General features: G+C 35.6%; 4 protein-coding genes across 4 annotated transcripts; 2 read left to right on the top strand and 2 right to left on the bottom strand.

Annotated features, from left to right (window-relative positions):
* Positions 1 to 6,463: 6,463 nt before the first annotated feature.
* Positions 6,464 to 7,816, top strand: LOC148228306 (J domain-containing protein CG6693). Its single transcript, XM_088199477.1, has 5 exons — positions 6,464 to 6,675; positions 6,767 to 7,033; positions 7,097 to 7,224; positions 7,285 to 7,441; positions 7,508 to 7,816. The coding sequence occupies exons 1-5, from the start codon at positions 6,582 to 6,584 to the stop codon at positions 7,687 to 7,689; spliced, it is 828 nt and encodes a 275-aa protein (XP_088055603.1). The 5' UTR covers positions 6,464 to 6,581; the 3' UTR covers positions 7,690 to 7,816.
* Positions 7,817 to 10,131: 2,315 nt separating this feature from the next.
* twr (signal peptidase complex catalytic subunit SEC11 homolog C twr) lies at positions 10,132 to 11,828 on the bottom strand. The gene is made up of 4 exons (XM_088199813.1): positions 11,735 to 11,828; positions 11,265 to 11,524; positions 10,779 to 10,953; positions 10,132 to 10,703 (listed from the first exon to the last, which is right to left on the bottom strand). The coding sequence occupies exons 1-4, from the start codon at positions 11,777 to 11,779 to the stop codon at positions 10,653 to 10,655; spliced, it is 531 nt and encodes a 176-aa protein (XP_088055939.1). The 5' UTR covers positions 11,780 to 11,828; the 3' UTR covers positions 10,132 to 10,652.
* A 2,286-nt stretch (positions 11,829 to 14,114) lies between these two features.
* Strip (striatin interacting protein) lies at positions 14,115 to 17,437 on the bottom strand. Its single transcript, XM_088201020.1, has one exon. The coding sequence runs from the start codon at positions 17,347 to 17,349 to the stop codon at positions 14,884 to 14,886; it is 2,466 nt and encodes an 821-aa protein (XP_088057146.1). The 5' UTR covers positions 17,350 to 17,437; the 3' UTR covers positions 14,115 to 14,883.
* Positions 17,438 to 19,254: 1,817 nt separating this feature from the next.
* LOC148228303 (uncharacterized) lies at positions 19,255 to 20,935 on the top strand. The gene is made up of 6 exons (XM_088201021.1): positions 19,255 to 19,469; positions 19,543 to 19,728; positions 19,809 to 19,947; positions 20,017 to 20,181; positions 20,258 to 20,383; positions 20,453 to 20,935. Exons 1-6 carry the CDS (start codon positions 19,307 to 19,309, stop codon positions 20,691 to 20,693), a joined length of 1,020 nt encoding a protein of 339 aa, XP_088057147.1. The 5' UTR covers positions 19,255 to 19,306; the 3' UTR covers positions 20,694 to 20,935.
* Positions 20,936 to 23,763: the final 2,828 nt, after the last annotated feature.

Below are 23,763 nucleotides of genomic sequence, written 5' to 3'. Positions count from 1 at the left end.
AAAAAATTATAACCTTAATGGTTATTCCAAATATGTAATAAATTAAAAAAAAACGCAATTTTGTATAAATATTCGGTCTGGGATATAATTAAAACTACTGTTTAAATTAATTTGTGACATGCTCACCAAAACTTTTGTTATGGCCAAGATACTTGGACCAATCTAAGCACGACTTTCTCACTCGCTTTTACACCGTTGGCGTTCGAAAAATACGGCTGCAGCTAAAAAATAAAAAATAAATAGTTTATAAATTGTTTACTAGCATATGTAAACATTTTTGATGCCTTGCTTTTTTTTGATTGCATATACAAATTCGTCTTAGATTATTTATTATCATGGCAAACACAATGCGAATTGCGAATTTAAGTCACTCAAAGCAAAAAGATAAAGCGTTAAGAGGCAATGAAATTCCAAATTGCCTCAGTCCAGTGGCGTAGCTATGGGGAGGGGGCGAGAGAGGCGGGCCGCCCCGGGCGGCACTTGATTGGGGGCGGCATATTCGCGATGGGATCGTTTAATTATTTTTTCTTGATACTAACTAGGTTGAAAAATCAAGATTTAAGATATAATATATTTTCTAGAAATTTGATAAGCAATTTCAAACCAATGTTCAAAAAATAGACTAAGCTCTAAGCGTGACGCATTTTCTGAAAAACAGTTTTACTTGGAATTACACATAATCAATTCACTTATATTACGTTGATATAACACCAATGCCGGAAAATTGTGTGATTCATTGCACAATTCCTATCTCTTCACAGTTTATATATTTAGCTTTATTTATAATGTCTGGCAAAATTGGATTTGTATATTTTTCTTGCGATTGCTTGGAAATTTCGCGTGGGTGAAGAGTTATATTTTTTCTTCTCAGAAATAAACGAGCTCTTCTCCTTAACAATGTTTCATGTCATTTAACGAACCGATTAACGTATAATATAAACAATATACTAAACGCGTGCTTATGCGCCGTATTTTATTCTGTAATAGAGAAAAAAATCGACGGCTTTAGCAACAATAGATACAAGAACGCAAAAGAAAACTAAACGTCAGTTCTAAAATATTGTTAACCGATTATACGTTGTCAAATGTTGCCGACGAAAGGCATTCCAAGATGAAAAATAAACAACTTCGCAAATATTCTAAGGTCCTTTCGAAAAAAACGGACCCAAAATCCCTCCATACCGAAGGTGTCTAAAAGGACGAATTCTCAAAATGTTTCCAAACTCGTGGAAAAAATTATAATAATAATTTAATACATAAAATAATATATAAGTCCATTGCTATGAATAAATACATATGTATAAGTTAATTATATTTCAACGCTAGTATGATACCCGTTTAAAAATAATAGAGAGTATAATATACATTAAAGTATAATAATATAAAGTTTGTATATCTATTTTTTAATAAAACATATTTCAATTTTAAAAATAAGAATTTAAAAACAACTATTTGCAACGATATGTGTAGATGTATATTATTATATATTTTTTAAACACCCTATAGATAACAAATAAGAATAATATTAAATAAAATCAGATAGTATTTTATTATTTATGCAGTTTTAGTATTCATATAAAATTTAATTAATCTATTATTTTTATATATGTTAAGACATCTATGATTAAAAATAAATATTACTGTAGTTAATAAATAAATTTAGTCTACCCAAAGTTTAAAACCATTATAACCAAATTATTTTACTCGCGGATAACTTCATGCGCTTTAACCGGATGTGTATTTATTACGTTAATATGCGTAGACTTTTTTCTAAATTTGAGACTAAACTTTTTCTTTTTCATTTGTAAGTTTAATAACTTATTCAGTTTTTTAACCCTTGAAGTTAAACATCTAATATTCAAAAAGCCAGCAATTCGTACTAACACTTAAAATAAAGTGAAATAGCCAATATTTCATACCTATAGTAGGTGCAAATAGCCACATCCTTAAATTAATGTTTCCCAGAAGGGAATATTTAGACTAACATGAAACATGAAACAAAAAAATCACACCATTTAATGCATTTCCCTTAACTGTGTTAATCAAAAGAAAAAAAGTAATTATTTTTAGTGAAAATATGTAAATTTTAAAAGTGCGAAGTGACTTTTAATATTTACATATTTTATTTTGCTTATTTGGAAGCATTAATTGTTATTTTTCCTGTTTCAAGATATTCTAAAGGTAGACTTTGCTGTTAAATAAATTTTGCCAAATTTTCAATATAGTGTTAATAATATTTTTTATTTAATTTCATTTGTAATTATTTTAAATTACGTGAATCAGGGCTTTTAGTGTTTCTTGGAATTTTTTCCTTGTATTTTTTTCATAATGTCATTAATATCCGTAAATGTGTCTCTGTAGTTAGTTTGAAAAATACTGAGTCATAGCTAATGCGTTTAAAAAACAATCGTTTTTATGATCGCAATAGCGGCAAGCCATTTAGAGCAAAGTTCAGTTACTTAGTAAATTAAGGTTTGGAGTCCATGTGATCACTGGGGATTTTACGCTCCCTATCAACTTAAAGCACTAGTTCTCAGCGTATTTTGGGTCACAACCCCCATCTAAAACCAAAATATATTTTAATTAAACACATCGAAAATAGATTTTTCAATATAATATAATTCAATATAATTTAACTTCAACGTATTTTTCAGGTGACCAGATTTTTTAAATTTCAAAGGAGAACGCTAAAAAAATAAGGTCATCTCCGAAATTTTTATTCATTTAGCGACCCTGCAAGAACTAAAAAATACGGCATTTGGAATATTTTTTATATTTCCACTGCTTATATCAAAACAGGTGTATTTACATTTAATTTTTGTGAAAATTATGACAAGTTTTCGTATTTATTCTGTTTTGAAACACTTTAAACTAACATTGCTGCATAAGTTGAGAACAATCGATTATTCTCAAGTTGTGCAGCAATGTTAGTTTATAATTGCGTTTCAGAATTTCTTTACACCTTCCCTGGGGCGTCATCGTGTCATCAGCGTACATAGATAATGATGATACGATGACGCATATGTAAAATGATAATTGTGGGAATTTTTTTGCAACTCAATTAGAACTAATAAATTATGTAAAATTTAAAAAAAAAAACGATTATATACCAATGCTAATCACAATAAAACGGTGCATGCTAAATAATTTCCAAATATTATGAACTGATCCAAATAACAACCTATTATATGTATAGTTTTATTTTTAATATAGGTATTAAAAAAGTTATTGTAATATTGATTACAAAATAATTTACGTTTGCCAATAAACGCCCGCGTAATTAAAGAACGCCTCGCAGCAACAAAAGAGAGCGATCGTAAAGAACAAAAGTGGAAGCCGAAGGACCACCCGTTCAGTGTTGCCCGCTAATTGACAAATTGGAATCTTATTAGAAAGATATAAAAAGCGAGGGGCCGCGCGGCGAGTTTACCTGCGCTCCGAGAAGGTGGCGATCCCGCGCGTGCCACACTTGGGTGGTCTCTGTGGCCAGCGGTTGTAAACCTGCACTCCATATATTCACATATCGACGATTTGTAAATAGATTTTTATATGAATGTCCTCTATCACTCGAATGGCAAGTAAATCAATACTGGAAATAGAACATTTACTCGTACTGTGAGTACATATGAAAAGTCTGTGTTTTGTACATATTATTATAAAGCGTGTATTTTATTGTGATAAATAAATGCACTTTAATATGTTTAAATAAAAGAATTAACGAAAAATTAAAAAAAAACAAGTGATTATAACATGGAATCATTGAATTGTGTATTTGTTTTATATGTGTATATTGTAATGCAATCAGTTCCGCAGAATATGCATTTAATTTATTATTAGAAGACATAATGAAGTTAATGCCGTTATTAATATCATTAACTTGCTTGTAAATCACTATGATTTTTTATGCAATATATAAAAAAAAATAGGAGTAAAGGCATTTGCGCTAAAACTTTCAATACTTTTATGGAATAGTATTATCGACGAAAGCATATTTAAGTATGTTAATAATATTTTAAGGTATTTTAAAAGACCCCCTCAATGTCAAGGGTTTTCTTCTTTCGCATGCGATCTTGACCGTCGGCAATAGGCCGTCTAATTGCGTGTCGAAGGACCAGCGAAACACGTTCCCTGCTATTTTATTCGTTCATTTGGTTTGTTCCTTAAGTAAATTGCAAATTACATTGCGTGTGCTTACCCCTGCTTCTGCACTAAAACCAGCGGTATAGTAAATATCAAAAACTCCCTATTGAGTTGGTCCAAGCATCGCTTTGCTGAGCATATCCCAAATAAATCAGTATAAAGGTTTTATACAAAATGTGTATAGTAATTCAAGATACTCTAAATATTCTCACGCAGTAGACAGGATTAATATCGACCGTTATATGCGTTAACAAAAGTATTTTTTTATTACTGTTCTATATTCAGTGACATCCGAAAGAATATATATCAACTTTAAAAAAATAATATAAGGAAACCAATTTTATTTAAAAAATTAAATACGAATTAACTTAAGAAGATTCAAATGAGGTGCGTTTAATTATCGATGACTATACATTACATATCGTCAGATGCTGCCGACTTAGTTAAATCATTATTATTGTAAGTTTATTTATCAAGAGATAAGAAATAGGCAATACCGGTATTAACATTGTTATTATTTCTTTTATTAATTGGTAATAAAAAAGACCGAAAAATAATGTCTATTTATTCAAAGTTTAACTGAATGCTTTATTGCTGTAATATATTGTTGAATGTTGATACATGCTTGCGAATTTTGCGAAAAAAATCAAGGATTCAAGAGTCGGAACATTTTCTTTTAAGATATTAAATGAAGATGTAGTAACTATGACGTCTTTATTTTTATTTTTTATTTTTGGAATATAATAAGCAAGCAGGTCAAATTTTGACGTTATCTGCCGACATTTATAACTAATTATCCGTCTGCCTGTTTATGTATATTTCGTGTTTTAAACAATAAGAATCCTGTAAACAATCTTCCCTACATTCAGGTACTTCTAAAAATATACGCTTAACCTTTATTGTGTTGTTTACGAGTATTAATAAAAATCAATAAGACGACTGTGTATAAAAACCCTTTTATCCCATTTATTTCTTTACTTTCGTCCATTTACTATATTGTCAGAAAACATATTTTTGAAAATACGACCGTTAAATCATTCTTTTGAAAAAATAAGTCGATTGATCGCTTCTGGTTGCCTCCAAAATTTTTATACCATGTACCAAAGCACCACTCGCCAATTTATTCTAAAAAAATATATATTTTATACTACTCATTATTTTTGCCTGTTACGATTTTCTGACAAAACTTTATGAGAAAGGAGTACGTAGAAAATTGTAAATCTGTTTGTATAAAATGCGACTTATTAAATGCGACAAAAACAGATTTATGTGATTGAGGTGTGATTTATTTAAAAATCTTATTTTAATTATTGCACGTTTAATATTTATTTTAGATATCTCAGTAATTTTTATTTTTGAAAGATATGTCTCGTATACTTATATATTTCTGCTCACATTAAAAGTAACATAAATAAATTTAAGCTATAAATGTTTGTGTGAATAATATAGAATACCTAAATAGTGCATAATATTATTATATATTACTATCCTACACCGATAACACTAATTAGGTTGAACCCATACAATGAGCGTTATTTTATTCTACGCTTCTGATTTCAAGCAATATGGGAATCGTCGTTTTTGTAATTCAAAGCTATAAATACATATATTGTTGCTACAGGTTTTCTGTGAAATCCCACAATCAGTGGTGTAGTGTTAAAAACAAGTTCCGGAGCACTGAACTTACACCTCTACCACCACAATGTTTTTCGTGTATTTTTTAAAGTTAGGCAATATTGATATTTCAAGACAATTTTATTTTTGCAATGTTTTAGTGAGAATCAAAAAAACGTATATGTATTAGACAATATAAGGGTGTTTTTTTTAACATTTCAGTATTATATTACAGAATTTTTCTGGTGCAATATTTGCTTTTTATTATTGTAATATGCGATATTTTTGAAGAAAAAACAATATTTTTATTATATAAATCAAATATATTTTTAAAAAGATTGTAATAATTCTTCTTCCAGTTTCAAAAAATAAAATGTTTCTTTTTATATATAAAATAATTTTATTGAATTTATGAAAAATACCGAAACGAATTTTTCTAAAAAAGTACACATTCACATTATGTAAGATCCCCCATCGCCCATACGCCACCTCCTATATACAGACTTTATATTTATAAGTCAGTGGGGGAGCTGACCCTTTCCCCCATTGACTTATAATTTCTTTGTTTTTTGTAGCTCTAGAAATAAACAAAATAAGCGGTAAGGGTTAGTATATTTTTTGATGAACGAATAAAATATTTACTGTTTATTATGTGTATTTTTACGTAGTAACATGATTTCATTTGTAAATAGTAACAATTTTTTCTAGCAGTTACTAAATGCATCACTATTGAGTCGTTATAGTTGCCCAACCTGCCTGCCAGATTCCCCGCCATTATATTCTGGTTTCATCTCTGTCGGTCAATAGCTCACATTAAAAGCTCGATCATGCCGGGCTTGTTGAGTATGTGTATCAAATACTTCGATACAAAGGATTTATACGAAGTTTTGGAGGTTAAGAAAGATGCGTCCGAGAAAGAGAGTAAGATATTTTCATACTTAATCTTGGTTATTGTTTCTTTATAAATGTATATAAATAAATTTACATGTAACTTTATATTTATAATTTACAGTCAAAAAAGCGTATCACCGACTATCGCTGAAGGTCCACCCCGATCGAGTGGAAGAGAGCGAGAAATTGGAAGCCACCGAGAAGTTCAAAGTGCTCGGTAAAATACATTCGATATTGAGCGACAGAGCGAAAAAAGCAACGTACGATGAGACCGGAACTTTTGACGAAGAGGACGAACTCTCAGAGCGCAACTGGAACGACTATTGGAGGATGCTTTTCAAACCGATTACCGAAGAAGATATCGTAGAATATGAAAAGAACTATAAAGGTATAACTAAATCGATCATAATGTTCCTTTATTTAATTTAAATATTATATTATCGTGTTTTAGGATCCGATTTAGAGATAAGAGATGTGAAGAAAGCGTATTTGGAAGGTAAAGGCAACATGGACCATTTGATGGATTCTACGCCGTTCGCTCACGTCGAAGATGAACCTAGACTTATTGAGATAATTAAAGTACGTTATTTATATTTGTGCAAATATATTATATTATACTTATTGACATTTTATTTGTAGGAAATGATTAAAAGCGGTGAAGTACCTGAATATGAAATTTTCCTAAATGAACCCATTAAGAAGAAAAATCTAAGACATAAGAAGGCAGCTAGAGAAGCAAAGGAAGTCGAGAATCTGAACAAAATGATAGATATTGAGAAGGGGGATAAAGAAAAAGGTATGTTTATATTGTTCGCTTGGGGTGTTTAAGTTGATATGCTAATTTTATTTCCATTTGTTTTAGAAAACGATCTAATGTTGGCGATTCGAAAACGTCAAGAGGGGAGAGGCGTACAAATGGAATCTTTTTTTGATAAACTCGCTGAAAAGTATGGAGGCATGCCCAACACTAAGTCTCCGAAAGGAAGGAAAAGCACAAGCAGCATCGGCACTCGATCATCAAGCAGAAGGAAAAGCAATAAATGAACTTATTCTCTAAGCGTTCTTTGTGATAAATCAACGTTACTAAGTACTTTTATTTATGATATTGTAATTTGTGTATTTTTATTTAAACTTTACCATATTTAAAAAAAAATAAAAAAATATTTCTATACATTTATTATTTAATATGAAAAAATATTCATTAAAATTAGTCTATAGTCAATAGTCTGCTAAAGAACTCAAACTAATGGATTTTTGTCTCTTGAATATGCAAAGAAATGCAGTTTTAATGGATTTTTATAGACTATGGAAAGACAATAGAACAGCATGCATCTTTTATATATCAAGTTGACAAAATAATAATCAGCCAAAAACTGTCTTCGATTAGAGCGTGTAAAAATTTCATTTTTGCCAAACTTAAAATAGTTGAATAAGATATTTATTAAATAAAAACAAAGCTTTCAATTCTGCCTCAAACCATTTAGATTGGTCAAGGAAATGAGGGACATTGATCTTTTTCTCTTTTCCCGATCATATATAAGTCGTGACGCTGTCACAGAAATTCTGTTTGAACTTTCACTTGGACTACTACTTTTAGCCCGAACTCACCCAAGTGGAGCTTTCACGGAGTCAACACAAACATTCAACAACAAACTTCAAAGCCAGGAAAAGCAGCAGGTTTCACTTCAACCATCCAATTCGATATATAATTATAATTCCCATCGAACACCGCAGATTTGGTTTTCTTTGTCATGGATGATATTAATAATATTAATTTAAATCGAGCTAGGCTATACATATTAGGTATATATTATAAAATTATCTCATAGACAATATCGATGCTCAGATTATTCAACACAAAAAAATATTTTTAATGTATTAAAAAAAAAAGTAAAAATATTGATTCATTAAATTTAATTCAAGTTTATTGTTATATTAAACTCGGTAGTTAAAAATTGACACAATCCAAATATTTACCTTAATTTTTTCTTGTCCGAAATATATCATATATATTGTATTATGTATATAATAAAATAACACATTTATTAACTAAAAAATAAATTGGTCGGTCACCTTATGGGATGTTCCAGTATGTGAAAGTATACAGGGCGGTATTGACTTGTTGTTCTCAGTGTACTGTTGTCGAGGTTATTATCTTAAATTTATTTATTTATTACGAGATTGATTAGCTTTATTCGTTTGTCTTCGTACTTGTCAGGGTACCTGCTATGACCGAAGTTCGTAGAATTCGTTTGTCGCAATCTCAGAAAGATCTTTGTTATTAATAACAGATATGCAATCCCATTTCTATGAAGATCTTTTTTATTGTTTTGAGTAGCGAGTTTTTATTAAATTGTATACTTAAGCTGATTTTATTATGCTAGACCAAGTTTATTTTATTTAAAAAATAAACGTATTTTTCCACATTATCATGAATTAATAAGTAGGTAATAAAGGAAAATTAAAATTTGGAATAAAAGCAATGCTATTTGTTCAAATTTCAAAATTTAAGTCTACATCACAACAAATTTTATTCACGGTAAGTAAATTTTATTTAAATCAATATTTTTATTGTTTCTTCTCATTATTCTCTTATATATTTTTAAACAATTAAAACATACATTAAGAATATAATCATATTTATGCAGGTTGATTCCCTCACTGAAGTTTATTATATTCACAATAGCGGATTAAACTAAAGATGCAATCAGCGGGCGCTTAACAGTCCATAATCACGGGTCGCTTATATTATGAGTTGATTAAATAATTAATAATTTCACACGATCGATATATTGCATTTGCATGAAATGCAAATGCAATATATCGATCAAGATATGATTTGTCAAATAAAATCTATTTAAAATGCAGTGGAAACGAAATTTTTCCGTTAGTATTTTTTGTTAACTATTGTTGTGAATTATCGTTTTTTCTTTCAGATTAAAAATTAAATTTCGATTACTATGTCTGAATCAAATTACAAAATCCGGTGCTCAGAAGAGGGAAACTTTAATGTGAAAAAATTCTTTTTGTCAGATTTGAAAATAAAGAAAATTAAAGCCGCGATAATGATAATTGCTACGTTGAGCTCCAAATATAAAATCAGTGTCAAACGGATTCGCCAGCTCAAAATTGAGTCAAAGAAGAAACAAATATAAGTGTCATAATTTACAAGTCTGCCAAAGCCGGATATTCAGCTTGAAAGAGCTAGACAAGGCTGTGCTTGTCTGTTCCACAGAGGGACGTTGAGGAATCTGCATCCTGCCATAGCCTACGATGCTTGCGAGGAGCATCATAGATGTCAAGGATCTCGCCCAGCCTATTATAGACTAGACAACCACAGGATGGGTCTGGTAGTTCCCTGCTCTGTGTGGAGTCAACTAATAATCAGTTCTTAGTGGAATCTGTAACTGAGTGGTAATATTATTTTTTTGTTTTGTTATCTGTAACTGGGTGGTAATTAAATATAAGAATGTTTTAAAAAAAATATTTGTTTTTGCATTTTATTTTTTAATTTATCAAAGTTTCATGTATATAATTTATTATGCTCTTAGACAGTAGATTTAATTAACAATGTTTTAACATTCATTTACCAAATTAAAAAATTCAAATGAAGTACAAAAGCAACAATCAACCAAAAAATATGTATATCCACAGCAATAGTTATAAAATTTTGGAAGACTGTCACATTAAAATAAAACATTACCGTGAAGAAATAAAATATCACAAGTGCTATTTTGCGCTAATGCAACCTTCCAAAAGATCGCCTAAATATATTAATTTATCATTTATATTAACAACGTGACTTTTGAGACGTTCTATTGAATTATGTTTACGATCGAATATAATCCTAGCGTGGTCAAGTAAATTTATAGATAATTCAAAATGTATTGGAATTACTGCACTTTATACACTCGATATATTTCGAAATAGTTTGTTTTAAATCAATTTACATAATGTTCGTTTAGTGTTTTGTTCCTAATAAATATGAGCTTGTTGATAAAAAATTATCATTCACGATGCACGAGTACGTAGACTGCTAAACATGCTAAGACGATGTACTGAAACAAGTGAGATTAATATTAGAAAATTGTTTGATGTTGTAAATTTATTATGTTAAAAAATTGAGCATATACTTTTAATTTAGGATATTCGTTCATAAATATTGTGACCATTCCCACAAATGGCAGAAAACCTCTCGCTCGCCCCACTACGTCTTTAGCGTGTAACCATAACTGTCCTTGTGCATATAATCCCCGATCGTCTACACTGTTGTTATCGCCTTTGGTTAAAAATTTAACAGTTCCATTGCTAAAAACACACGAGAACATTATTTATAAATAATTTCAACATTCTTATATACAATAATGTGCAATGGATTTGACTTTTATATAACAAACACAAAACTATTAATTGAAAAAGTTGAAAGAAATTGAAAAAGGCCAAATTAAAAATATATCAAGGTTGATTAGACAGCAACAATGAGTTTTTTGAGCCAGAAAATATTCTCAAGTAGTTTAATTAATGATTTAATTAATATTTTTTGTGAATTAGTCATTAAATAGCAATCAAGTAATGTTACAATTGCACATATTATATGTTTGTGTTGCGCTTACGCTTACTTTTCATGCAGCTTCAATACTCTGTGAACGATGGGAATATCTCTGCCTTCCACTTTGAACACGACAATCTCGCCAACGCGCACAGGTTCTTCGGGATAGTTGGTGAGGAAGAGCAAATCGCCGCGATGGAAAGCGGGCTCCATACTGCCCGACAGCACGACGACAATCGGGCTCTCGCTGCCGGTGACTACCATCAGACCTTTCCATATCATCAGAGCCGAAGACACTATCATGCCCACGCTCAATATCTGATAAATAAGCTGAAAAACGCATCACGATGTCAAATTGTACACTCATACAAACCGATTAATGTGCGGCAAAGTGCATTTTTATCTCATATATGTTGCTTTGAATAAGTGATACGTGTCCCATAACATACCGACATAAACGTTAAATGGCGGCACGTTTGAATCGACGCCGACGGGTTTCAACAGAGCCGTCTTATAGATTCGAACGTGTCGATCGTTTACCTGTCGCTTATTCATCCGTTTGAGTCCATCTATAGCTGAATCCATTGCGGCGAAAACACACGTTGGAGCCGGTGATGACAGTGTATTAGTAAATGTTGCCAGATGAACGCTTGTACGTCAACCGTATTCGTTTGGGGTAATAACGAGCGTATTAGCAAAATATATTCTTACAGCGCTTCTTAGTGGACACTCACTCTAGGCTCTACTTTTAAAAGAAAATCTTTTAAATTTACAAACAAATTAATTAAATAAATAGTATTAACAACAAAATTAAATAAATAGTATTTTTTAACTTATTTTATATATAATAGTTAATAAAGTATATTTTTTTCAAATAAATTATAAAAACATATCAAACAAACTTACTTGCTCAAAAATAACATCAAATATTACAATATATACAAAATATTATCTCTTATCCTTTACCATTAGTTTTATTTTTCGTACTTTTTTTTAAAGCAAATTTTTAAATTATATAGATAAAATTGCCATATTCCATTTTTTATAATTTTTAATTTACTGAAGCCTCTTTCAACACAGGCTACAATGATAGGTAATGTAAAAATTATCCTTAACGCAATATCCAAATTCGTACATTAAAGTATTAGATTAAATTCATGCATTATTCTTAATATATATCAAAATATCTACTATCACTCAGTTCATTTCTACTGTAAATAAAATTGTATTAACGTAAGGAACAAATTATTGAGATCGATCGTGTAATTTGAAAGTTTTACATCCTTTGTTTTCTATTTCTGAAGCCAATTTCTCACTTTTAGAAAAAATATTTTTCCATATATTATTTCTCATTTGCTGCAAGGAATTAGATAATCCTCGTATTAAACGTAAAGCTTTAATTATAGTCATAGTTTTTGACTGCAAAGCAAAGTTTATTCTATTAACTAATCATTATATTAAATTCCATGCAGATAGTGGACACAATTTATTTTTCAATAGGAATAGTTTGAATTTCGACACAAGGATTGTTTATTTTAAAAATCCATTAACACGTTATATATTAATGGAATTTGCAGATTCAATTTCTTGATGGTATTTTCTATTGAGGCCCATTATATGTCTACATGACCTTTCAAATTTGTTTTACAGACATTAGTTTATCCCAAAGTTGTCGAATTCACAAGAAACGTATAGATTCTCTGAAATATTCTGAAAAAATTTAATCTTGCTGGGATTTGAAGAAACGGCATTTTTACAAAACAAATTAAGACTGTGAGCCACACAGGAAACACACGTAGCTTATTATTTTTTCTGATTAAATATGGCTTGTACGTCCAGACATGTTTGCCCTATTGTCATATACTTGATTAGAGATCAATGTAGTCTTTTTTTACATCAAGTTTTTCGATTTTGACTTTTTCAAATCACTAACTACCAATTCGGCGTCCTTCCCATCGTTTACCTGAGGCAAGTGCCTCGTTCGTCTCACCCTCGTACTGGTTCCGGTCAGAACAGCTTATGAATAACTAACTTTACATAAATCCACAAACAATTTGTTTTATAGAACAAAGTATTTATTTAAAAATAAACAAAAAATTAACATATAACCGTAACCACAATATAATAAGGACGAACGTGACAAAAGTGTAAAGGAACGGACCACATAAAAGCATTCGTCACATCCAGAAAAAAGGGTTAACACATAAATAACACGTAATTACTCTCCAATGCATAGAAAGAATGTTTCTTTGTTGCGTAACTGGCACGGAAACAATATATCACCAGACAAAAAAAGCACCGTAAACCTACAATATTCTCGTTGCACCATTCGACCTCTGAAAGATGTCCATCAAGCAAATTTCACTTTCTAGAGGTGAAGACATATTTAGTTGGTCGAAGAAACGAGTGCAAGAATTGGTTGGATGGTCGCTGCATGGTTGTGATTCGTCAGCGAGCTTTGCAACCCTTGATAGTCAAGGCTGGTCTCCAATGAGGAGAAGACGAACAGTGAGAAGCGAGAGAAGAACCAACGTCGGCAGTCAGCAATAGGAACATCACAACTACGATATCTTTGAGGACTATCCACTGGACGTCATCCCTACGCCAGCTTCTTCATCACTGCTTAGAAAATAACAATAATCGCCACCATAGTTTGTCGCAATATATGTGATATTATACAATAAATTATTACCAGTTTCCATGGGCGTCTTTCCGGCTGCGAAGTCACACCGCCTAGGGTTGGAAACCTTAAAAATATCTTTATATTTAAAAGTTTGACATCCCTAAATAGAGTAAAATTGTTCACAGTATTAAAAATGCTCAGAAAGATTTCTCAAATAAAACTGCACTTCATATATCTTAAATTTAAAAAATTTTAAATTTTATAAAAATAATACTTTTTATAGAAAATAAAAACTGCTTTTGTTTCGCAATGAATATTTTTTTATTCAGTAGAAATTTATTATAAATAAAAGTAAAACTATAAACTTTTTAAGAATCAGAGTCCATCGATGCACAAAAACAAAACATCATCATTTATAATATATAAACACATGTTTTATCATACTCGAAAATTGCATATGATAATTATCTGCTGCAATTATTGCTTCGCGTTCAACTCATAAGACAGTTTCGAATCGAACGATGAACTAAAAAATTTTAAAGCTTATCGATACGCTTATTACGAGTATAACGTTCTTTTCGCTAGTCGAGCGTTTATTACTCCCGTTATGAAATATGAACACAGCTTTTGTCGTTACCGCATCTCAGAACGTACGCGTCGAGTGCGAAACGTCGCAGGCGCGCCTGAAATTTCGATAAACTCTATGGGACAAATTAAAAAAACCTTAACAATATTCTAAAAATACAATATTTCTTATTACCAACGAAACGCATAATAGTAATCGAAAAACAATAAACTCGATCGAGAAATACGCAAAAAATAGAATATTCAATATATGTACATCGCTATAGTAATATTTGATATATACAGATAAATACGCTTTATATATTTCTGCAAGATTCTGTAGATAGAAATGAAAAACGATCGAGTGTAATATTCGTTTTAAATTAATTGTAATCTCGAGAAAGCGCGCCGATAATTATTATAGTAAATAAATAAGATTTGACCGCTCGCCGACGTCTCGATTCTCGGATAACGCGAATATATCCTCTGAAAATTTTCACACTCAATAACAATTCTGCAATAAAATGTCCCAATTTATGCTAGATCTGAAGACCTCTTGCTCCAACCAGAGCTCGTAGTTGTTTTTGAAGTCGTCTCCCAGATGGACGCAGACGGCGAGTGCGGTCGCCAAGCACGGATCGGAGGTCGCGTCCGTCGGCGGATCCAAATATCTGCGCTTGTTGAATCGGTCGACGTGATTTCTCAGAGTGCACTCTTCCGCTTGGAAGTTCCACGGCCGCGCCTCGACGTCGTTGGCGAACGCCCAGTCGTCGTTGAGACGGTGTCTCACCTTGGCGTAGATGGCGCTGATCGTCTTCATGTTGGACTTCCTCCATTGCCGGCCGAGGTACTTGGTCTGCATCTTGAGCAGCTTCAAGACGTACACTTGCATCATGGCCTGTCTGACTTTGAGGGTCCTCTTCAGTATGGGCGCGCTCTTGAACACGACGAGCAGCATGATGCGAGACTGCTTCCACTTGGTCAGCTTGTTGAGGATTCTGAGGAGGTTGATGCACGAGAAGAGGTTTCTCCACGAGTAGACGAAGGACAGGTCGCCTATGCAGAGGCTCTCGAGCGTCAGCTCGGGCTGCTCGCCGATGACGCAGGCGGGGAACTCGATTATCGGAATCACGTTTTTGCCTCTGATGAACGAGATGATGTACTGGTTGAAAAACTTGAGCACCAGCGGGATGCAATTGGCGAAGACCAAGTGCTGCGACATGTACTCGAACTGGTACACGTGGTTCAGTTTGAAGTGCTTGAGGAGCAGCAGCAGGATGGCTGAGACCGCCTTTATTATTATCTCCTTGTGTCGGTAAGAGTCGATGGTCTGCTTCATGGTCTGGAGGTTGGTGGCGGGCGTAGTCGGCTCCTGGACGTCGCCCATAATGTTTATCGTGTCGGTCTTGCCGGTGGATGCGGGGGCTGCCGCCAGGAGAATCTTGAGCAGCGCGATCATATGCTGGGGCAGGTTGTGCAGGATGGCCCGGTAGAGGACCTCGGCTTCGGTCTCCTCGACGTCTCTCTCCCCCCTCGTGAGGGGGCTGCGAGCTATCTCGGCCTCCCTGTCCACCTGCAGCTCGGCGAGGCTGACGTAGACGTTCTCGCGCAGCACGGAAACTGCCTCGGCTATAGGAGGCGGCAGGCCCGCCAGCGTGACGCCGTCGCCGGGCAACGAGTAGCCTAAAAACTTGAGGCGAGCGTTGTTCAGGAAAGCGTCCAGATCCACCTGTCTGACTTTAGGCGCCCAGGGGAGGATCCTGGGGGCGCGGCAGGACTTGGCGGCGACGAGCGCGCGGGACGAGCAGTCCTGGCCCGAGCTCAAGTCGCCGGAGCTCGTCTCGTAAGAACCGTTGTCGTCGTATTCGTAGTCTTCGTCGGCGCCGCAGACCCGGTCGTAGTCGCCCCGGTCCGCCTGGCCCTGGTCGCGGTCCGCCGCCTGCTCCCTCTCGGTCTCGTCCAGCGAGGCCTGTTTGACGACGGGTTGGCGGCGCAGGGGGCGGCGTTTCTGGTTCTGAGCGTCGATCAGGTCGTTGGCGCTCGGCGGCGGAGTGCTCGGTCGCATGGCGCGCGCGATCTCGACCGTGTCCTCCGTCATGGGGGCGAGGCCTCGACGCGCGCGCAGCTCGGCCTTGCGCCGTTTGAGCTCAGCGGCGCCTCCCAACTGCACAAGTAGCACCTTCCACAGAAGCAGCAGCACCTTCTTCATGGGAATGTAGGGGTGGCCGCCGGCGCAAAACAGCATCACCATGTCGAGCAGCTTGACGGCGAGCAGCTCGTCGCCGAAGGGCGCGCACAGGTCCTCCCTGAAGGAGGCGGCGAGCGGGTCGCACTCGCTTCCGCTACCGCTACCGCTACCGCTCTCGCCCTCACCCTCACCCTCACCTTCGCCGTCGCCCTCCGACTCCGCCACGTCGCGCTCGTTGCGCATCACCTCGGTGACGATGTACAGTACGGAGAGCACGACGCGCAGGTCGGCCGAGTCGGCGACGGAAGGCTCGGCCCTGGCGGGGGCGGCCGCCTCGGCGTGCATCTGCAAGTCTAGCAGCTGCACGAAGGCCGAGAAGGCACCTAGCTCATACAGCAGCATGACGTTCTCGCGGGCCCAGCGCTGCTGCTCGCGGTCGGACTGCGCCTCCGCCCAGCAGCCCTGCGCCAGGTAGAGCAGGGCGCGCGCCGCGGGCAACCGGCGCTCGGCGGAGGCGCACTCGAGGCGGTCGAGCAGAAGCGCGACGGCGGCTCGATGCTGGCGCGGACTCTGGCGCAGCCAAGACGAAGGCATGTCGGCTTCGCGCATCGCCGTCGTCCAGGCGCGCTCGTTCAGAGGAAACTCCCCCACCTCGGTGTACGTGTATAGCTCGGCCACCTCGTTGGCGTGCGCGTCGCAATCGCCGTACGCGAAGTTGAGCACGGGGCTGTCGGGCTCGTCCTCGCCCCCGCCCGGCTCATCTTGCTGGCGCTTCTGCATGACGCCGGAAGGCTGTCGGCTGTCGGCTGTCGGCTCCGGGCCACCGACCGCCCGACGAACCGATCTGTCACCCGCCGCAGTGTTGCCTGCGGCAAAAATTATCTATACCGTTCTTGCACAAATTAACCCCCTATAAATCAAATGAATTATTTCAAATAATTTAGATTCAAAAGCTTTAAATATACAATTTTTTAATTAAGTGTCGAGAGACCGAAATATTTTTAATCGAGCTTAGAACGAGACCATGCTATGCTTTTGTGGCATTGTTTATGACGTCCACTCGATTAATTAAATTCGAAAATGAATTCCAATCATATCGACGAAATTATTACCAATTTGGAATCGTATACATATTAGATGAAAAATAAATTGATTTGTTAAAATTTTGTTTCTTGCTTCGAAATTTTTAAACTGATATTTTTTATGATTTAACACGCAAACAAATAATTACCCTGTAACAGGTAAATAATTAGAGTTCATATTTTATTTTATTAAAAAGCCTGTTTTCGCGCAGCGCCGACAATTAAATTTTATTATTTTCTCTAAGAGTTTACAAGTGGATGTTATATACATGAATTTTAAAAAGGCGTTCAATTTAATTAATCATGATTTACTCGTTAAAAATTATCTATTCTCAAATTACATGACCAATAGATCAGTTCGTCAAGTATGAAAACTCATTTTCAGAACGATATAAAACCTCTACTAGAGTACCTCAAGGATCCAATTTGCGTCCATTGCTGTTTCCATTGTTCATTAATGACATGGAAACAGCAATAAATCGTTCGTTTTTTTTATTATATGTGGATGACTTGAAAATTTTCAAGAGAGTGCAGTCCATTTCGAATTTTCTCAACCTGCAGCAGGATCTCAATTATTTATGGTAGTCGGCTTGCTATTACCGATTGGTTTTCAGTGTAAAGAAATGTCACACAATTTTATTTTCAAGGTCGTTAATGCCGGTGGAATATTCCTACCATCTCGGTGGATATATTCTAACATGTCTTCTTTTATTAAGGGTCTACGTGTGACTTTCGAAAAACACTGGAAATTCAGCCTGCACATTGCAGAGACTCACAGCAGAACGTTAAAAATGCTCGATTTTATCTTTAGAAATGCGTTTTGTATTATTGTGCACTCTTTTTGATTTTCTAGTCCACACCGTATTAGAAGCTGGCTCTATTATATGGACTCCAGGCGTAATAAGTCAATGTAATAAATTGAGGCTAGAAAAAGTACAGCGTAAATTCCTTCGATATTTATACTTGAAGGAATACGGGTACTATCAGTTTCTGTTTCTGAGTGCTTTCATTTTGGAAGCGCTGGGATAAGTTTCGTTGGCAACTCGCAAAAGTGTTTATATAATCAAACACTTTTGAAAACTGCTCAAAGGTATAGTAGACAGCCTTTCGGTGCTCGAGCTACTCTTAATTTGGGCTCCGGAAAGTGGTTATAGTTCTCGGGCACGTTCACTATTCTCGCTTGCGAAGTCTAGGATTCTTCTCTGGTAAAATCCGTCCGTCTGTTCAATACTGTGCATCGAGATATTGACATTTGCTCGTACATATAATATATGGGAATTTAGTTCAGTTCGTATGGAACAATGCACACCTGTTGAGGTGATTTATGTCTATCTTGTTTTCATGTTTTTAGTTGTGTATGTATGTGTGTGCGCGTATATCTATTTGTATGTATTTTTAAATTTTATTATACTTTATTTTGGCCATCATGACGCAATCGGTAGTATCTGTCAGGTCACGATGATCTTAAGTTGAAGAAATAGATAAAAAAAATTACGGTAGTATTGATTTAAAAATTAAAATTTTGATTTCGGTAATTCGATCCAAAATATATAATTAAAAATAAAAAAATGAAACGTCACGAAGCGTTTTTTCACGGGGCAACATTATCGCTCGTTGGCACCTCCGTTGCCGGCCGGCCGGCAGCGGGAATCAGGATGGTCGAGGGGGCGTGGAATTTTCGCCGAGCGAGCGTCGTTCTGAGGACTCTGTTGCTGTTCGCGGGACTTCTGACGGTACACTCCGCCTCCTTGGAGCTCATATCGGACGACGATCTGCTGGGTCTCGTCAGGAACGAAAAATACGTGGTCGCTCTTTTTAGTGAGATTTCGATTGAATGTCATTTATCGTCTTGTTTGTTCTTTGCGATATATAAATTACGCGATTTTTTCAGCCAAACCTGACTGCCCTCAATGTTCCGAATTGGAAAACGCACTATTGGACGCTCGCGATGAACTGGTCGACTCGCTGGGGGCGTGGGTCGTGCGAACGTCGCAGTCTCAGTTGATGAGGTTGTACAGTCCGTCCACAGAACCGGCGTTGGTGTTCTTCAGGCATGGAATTCCTTTGTTATATGATGGTAATTTTTTATATCAATTTTATTATCTTATCTCTGTAGTAAAAATATTTTTTATTCTTTATATTTTCAATTTATATCAGGACCGGTTGACGAAGAACATATCACTCAAACTTTCATCGACAACAAAGAACCAAACGTGAGAGAATTGTCCGATGACAATTTTGAGCATTTGACGCAAGCATCTTCCGGCGCTACCACCGGAGATTGGTTCGTCATGTTGTGAGTGCTTAATTTGCTATATATGAATTGAATTTGACTATCCATTATAGATATTTTATCGCTTTCTAGCTATTCCGCAGGATGTTTGGATTGTCAACGGTTAGGTGCTAGGCTAGAAGCCGTGAGTGCAGCTTCTCGAGCTCGAGGAGTCGTCATAGCTAGGGCCGATCGCGGAGGTGGCGCGGCCGCCACGGCCCGTCGCTTCGGCGTCACTAAAGACCCCACTTTCATATTGTAAACCTTACGCTTTAAATGTCATGCAATTTAAATACAATATAATACTAATTATTAACATCGATGTTTGTTATAGATTCCGTAAAGGCAAGATGTATTGGTACGATTTGCCCAAGTATGATATAAAATCATTCTTATCGTTCGCACAAGATTGGTATAGAAACGCAAAGAGTGAAAAAGTACCATTACCAAAATCACCATTGTTAGTATTCTTCGTGTTGATATGATGATTGTTATTTGGAATCTTATTGATTTATTTATTTATTTTCAGTGATGATTTGGTAGCTTGGTGCGTGTATATGATTCGCGATGTGGTCGAGTTTGCACTTGCGATATTGACTGATCATCCTTGGATATGGCAAATAAGCGTGGTCGGTTTCGGGCTGGTCGCCGTCACTTCGGTAATCGCTGTCGTCAAAGCAGGAAAATCTAACCCGACTGCGGAATCGAGCACTACTGCTGTGAAACCTACGCCAATCAAAAAGCACAGTAAAAAGAATAAACAGACTTAACTGTATATGCATTTTATCCAATAAAAGCACAGGGTTGTTAAATATTAACATATTAAAATAATTTATTTAAAGTATGTTTTTTAATAGAAATTCTTAAAACAAGAAAAAGATGGACTTAATAAATCACATACTCAAACTTTTGCAATAATATTTGATAATTCATTAAGCTATAAGGTAAATTTTGATATTTTTGTGATGATTTTTTATTGTATTGTTTTTAAATACATTCCAGTAAAAAACGCTTTTCATGTTTTATTGTATTTTGAGATTTTACTTTCTATATATATTTTTAATGTAGAAGTCATTATAATTTGTAAGATTATCATAAATGCTAAAAGGAAAATATCAAGAATTTTCGCTAAGCAGAGAGGAAGATTCTTTAACTTCGCTCCTGGTTTGATTCCTCACAATTACAAAGGGTTGGTTATAATCCTTTGTCTCGTTCAACGAAAATGTGAATAAAATACCAAGGCGTACAAGTTTTTTGGAAAACCAGTGGTATAAGTATGTCACTTAATACCTGAAAGAACTGAATTCAAAACCATAAGGACTCAATTTCTATCGCGTCTTAGAGAGTGGAATTAGTGATTATCATAAAAGAACGAGACTAGTAACTCTGATGTGGGTTCGAGCTCGCAGTGCCACTCAAATTTTCATTTATAAAAGATGCGCTATTATTAAAAACCAGCCCTAGCTGCAGTAACATCTATTGAATATAAAATTATATTACACATAATAATTAACAGGCTTATCTAATTCGGATTTCCTATGGTTGCCAGCACTGTAAATCAGACAGCTGTTAATAATCACTCATGTTTAAAGTATCAAATGTTAGTTTGCAACAACACATTTACGAAATGGATCGCATAACCACCGCTCAATGCATTAAACTCTACAGAAATAATTCTAGCAGGGCAGCAAGAAGTTGATGCTGATTTTTCAAAGAAAATCTTCTTCTCTGATGAGGCATATTTCCACCTTTCTGTTAATAAGTGAAATTCCCACATGGGCCAAAGAAAATTCTCAGGTGATTCACGAGAGGCAATTACATATCCAAAAAGTGGCTGGTGCACATTGTGGTCAGGCGGCGTTTTTGGACCTTAATATTTTGAAAACGATGAAAGTTGGAGTGTAAGGATCAAGAGTGACAGACTCTTCGAAACGTCAGACGCTCATATTCAAGTAAGATCGCAATGGCAGTCGTAGCCAATATTTATATATATATATATATATATAAATATATCAGTGGCGTGCCGTCCATACATGCAGTAGATTCAAAATGTCTCCAGCATGAACGGTTGATGGCGAGTGACTCAGCCGTTACACGTAATCGTGTTTATAGCCGATCAACCGTGCATGCTGGTGACGTTTTGAATCTACCGCATGTATGGACGGCACGCCACTGATATAATATATATATATATATATATATATATATATATATATATATATATATATATATATATACATATCAGTAGATACAACACATGCTTTGGGATTTTAAAACGATTCTAAAAATTTAATATTTTTATCATTTAATCATTTTTTTAATTTACGTAATTTTTAAACGTAATCGTTCAGAAAATTGGATATTAACAACTATACCAACGGACCGGCTAAATCCGACTGCAGCGCGGGCGGGCTGGCTGGCCAGCTGTCTGACGCAGTCAATATGCGTGCGCCATGAATTGCTTATTGGGAGTTGAATTGCTCGCGCATGCACACTAGAACTTCAGCCGTTATTCGTGCTCATGCTTACAGTCGCCCGTCATCAACCGTTCATGCAGTTGACGTTTTGAATCTGTCTATTTCTCCGGTCTTCATGTCTAGCAGTGGCAGCTGCCGGCTTCCCACACCAATAGCGGGGTCCGCGGCCGTTTGGGTACGGTCAGGCCGGTGACCTTAAGACCAGCCAATGGAAATGTACAAGATAGGGGTATTTATACCACTATTGCGTAGATTTATCGTCGTTGGATTAAATCCGATAACCATATAACCGTTCTTTCTCCTTCACGGGGGAATGCAACACGTCTCTTCCCATACCAATACCCGGGCAAGTGTAAAATCTCTCGTACACTACATCCCGATGATCATGTTCTAAGTTTAAGGAATACGAAAAGAATTTTCCAGAACCGCTTTTTATATCACTTCAACGCTCGTATGTAACTTTTTTAATTTTATGAGGTTGAAAAGTGTATTTATTTAAGATATATTAACGGAAGTGCTCAATTTTTACCAATAGAAAGATCAAAACCAATAGAAAGATCGAAAGATGAAAACATTCACTAAGAATAGTCAATATGAGAATAGATTGTCAGCTCTTGCATTAATATCAATGGAAAAAAACTTTTAGAGAATATGTTATATGATGCAGTTATTGATGACTTTTGTAAGGAGCGTTGAATAAAATTAATTTTCAAAAATAAATACATAATGTTTATCAAATAAAGAAAATGAATTTAAAAATATAGTTTTTGTCCCCCCCCCTGACCGCATGCCCTGTTTCAAAAGTCATCGCACACCACTGAAATATTTTACACAATTATTTGACAATAATAATGGCTTTCTGGATCTTTGTTAATAATTTAAACATATAATATGTAATATAATTTAAAAATATATTACTTCAAAAAATAGTAAAAGCACTATTTTAACATATAGCCTAGAGAAGTCACTGACTTCAGCGACAGCAACACCGAGCGACGGCGAAGCTAGATCTGCAACATAGTGTCGCGGTGGTATACACAATTTGACACTCGATATATAGACTGAGTGTCTAGTGTCGTCGTGTATGCTAACCATTAATAATTTATTGCACTATTTTACTGTGGCACTCATCGATGTTGTAGACTGCAGCAGGAAGTGGATTATTTGATATCACACTTTAGTACTCATTCACATTGGATTCCCTTTTTTGCTTAAGGGAAATTTTTTCCCGTATTCAAACTGGCCCTTCACAATACATACTACATGTCTTTCGCTAACCAATGTTTTAAGGTAAGAATGGTACAGGATCTTGGGGTTGCGTTCAGGGCACGTGAGCCAAAAGTATACAGGTAATAATACATCA

This window comes from Plectrocnemia conspersa, unplaced genomic scaffold (genome assembly GCF_051122295.1).
Source record: "Plectrocnemia conspersa isolate PC_06_02 unplaced genomic scaffold, ASM5112229v1 ptg000012l, whole genome shotgun sequence".
Lineage (NCBI taxonomy): Eukaryota > Metazoa > Arthropoda > Insecta > Trichoptera > Polycentropodidae > Plectrocnemia > Plectrocnemia conspersa.
This window is presented reverse-complemented; position numbering and strand designations above follow the sequence as displayed.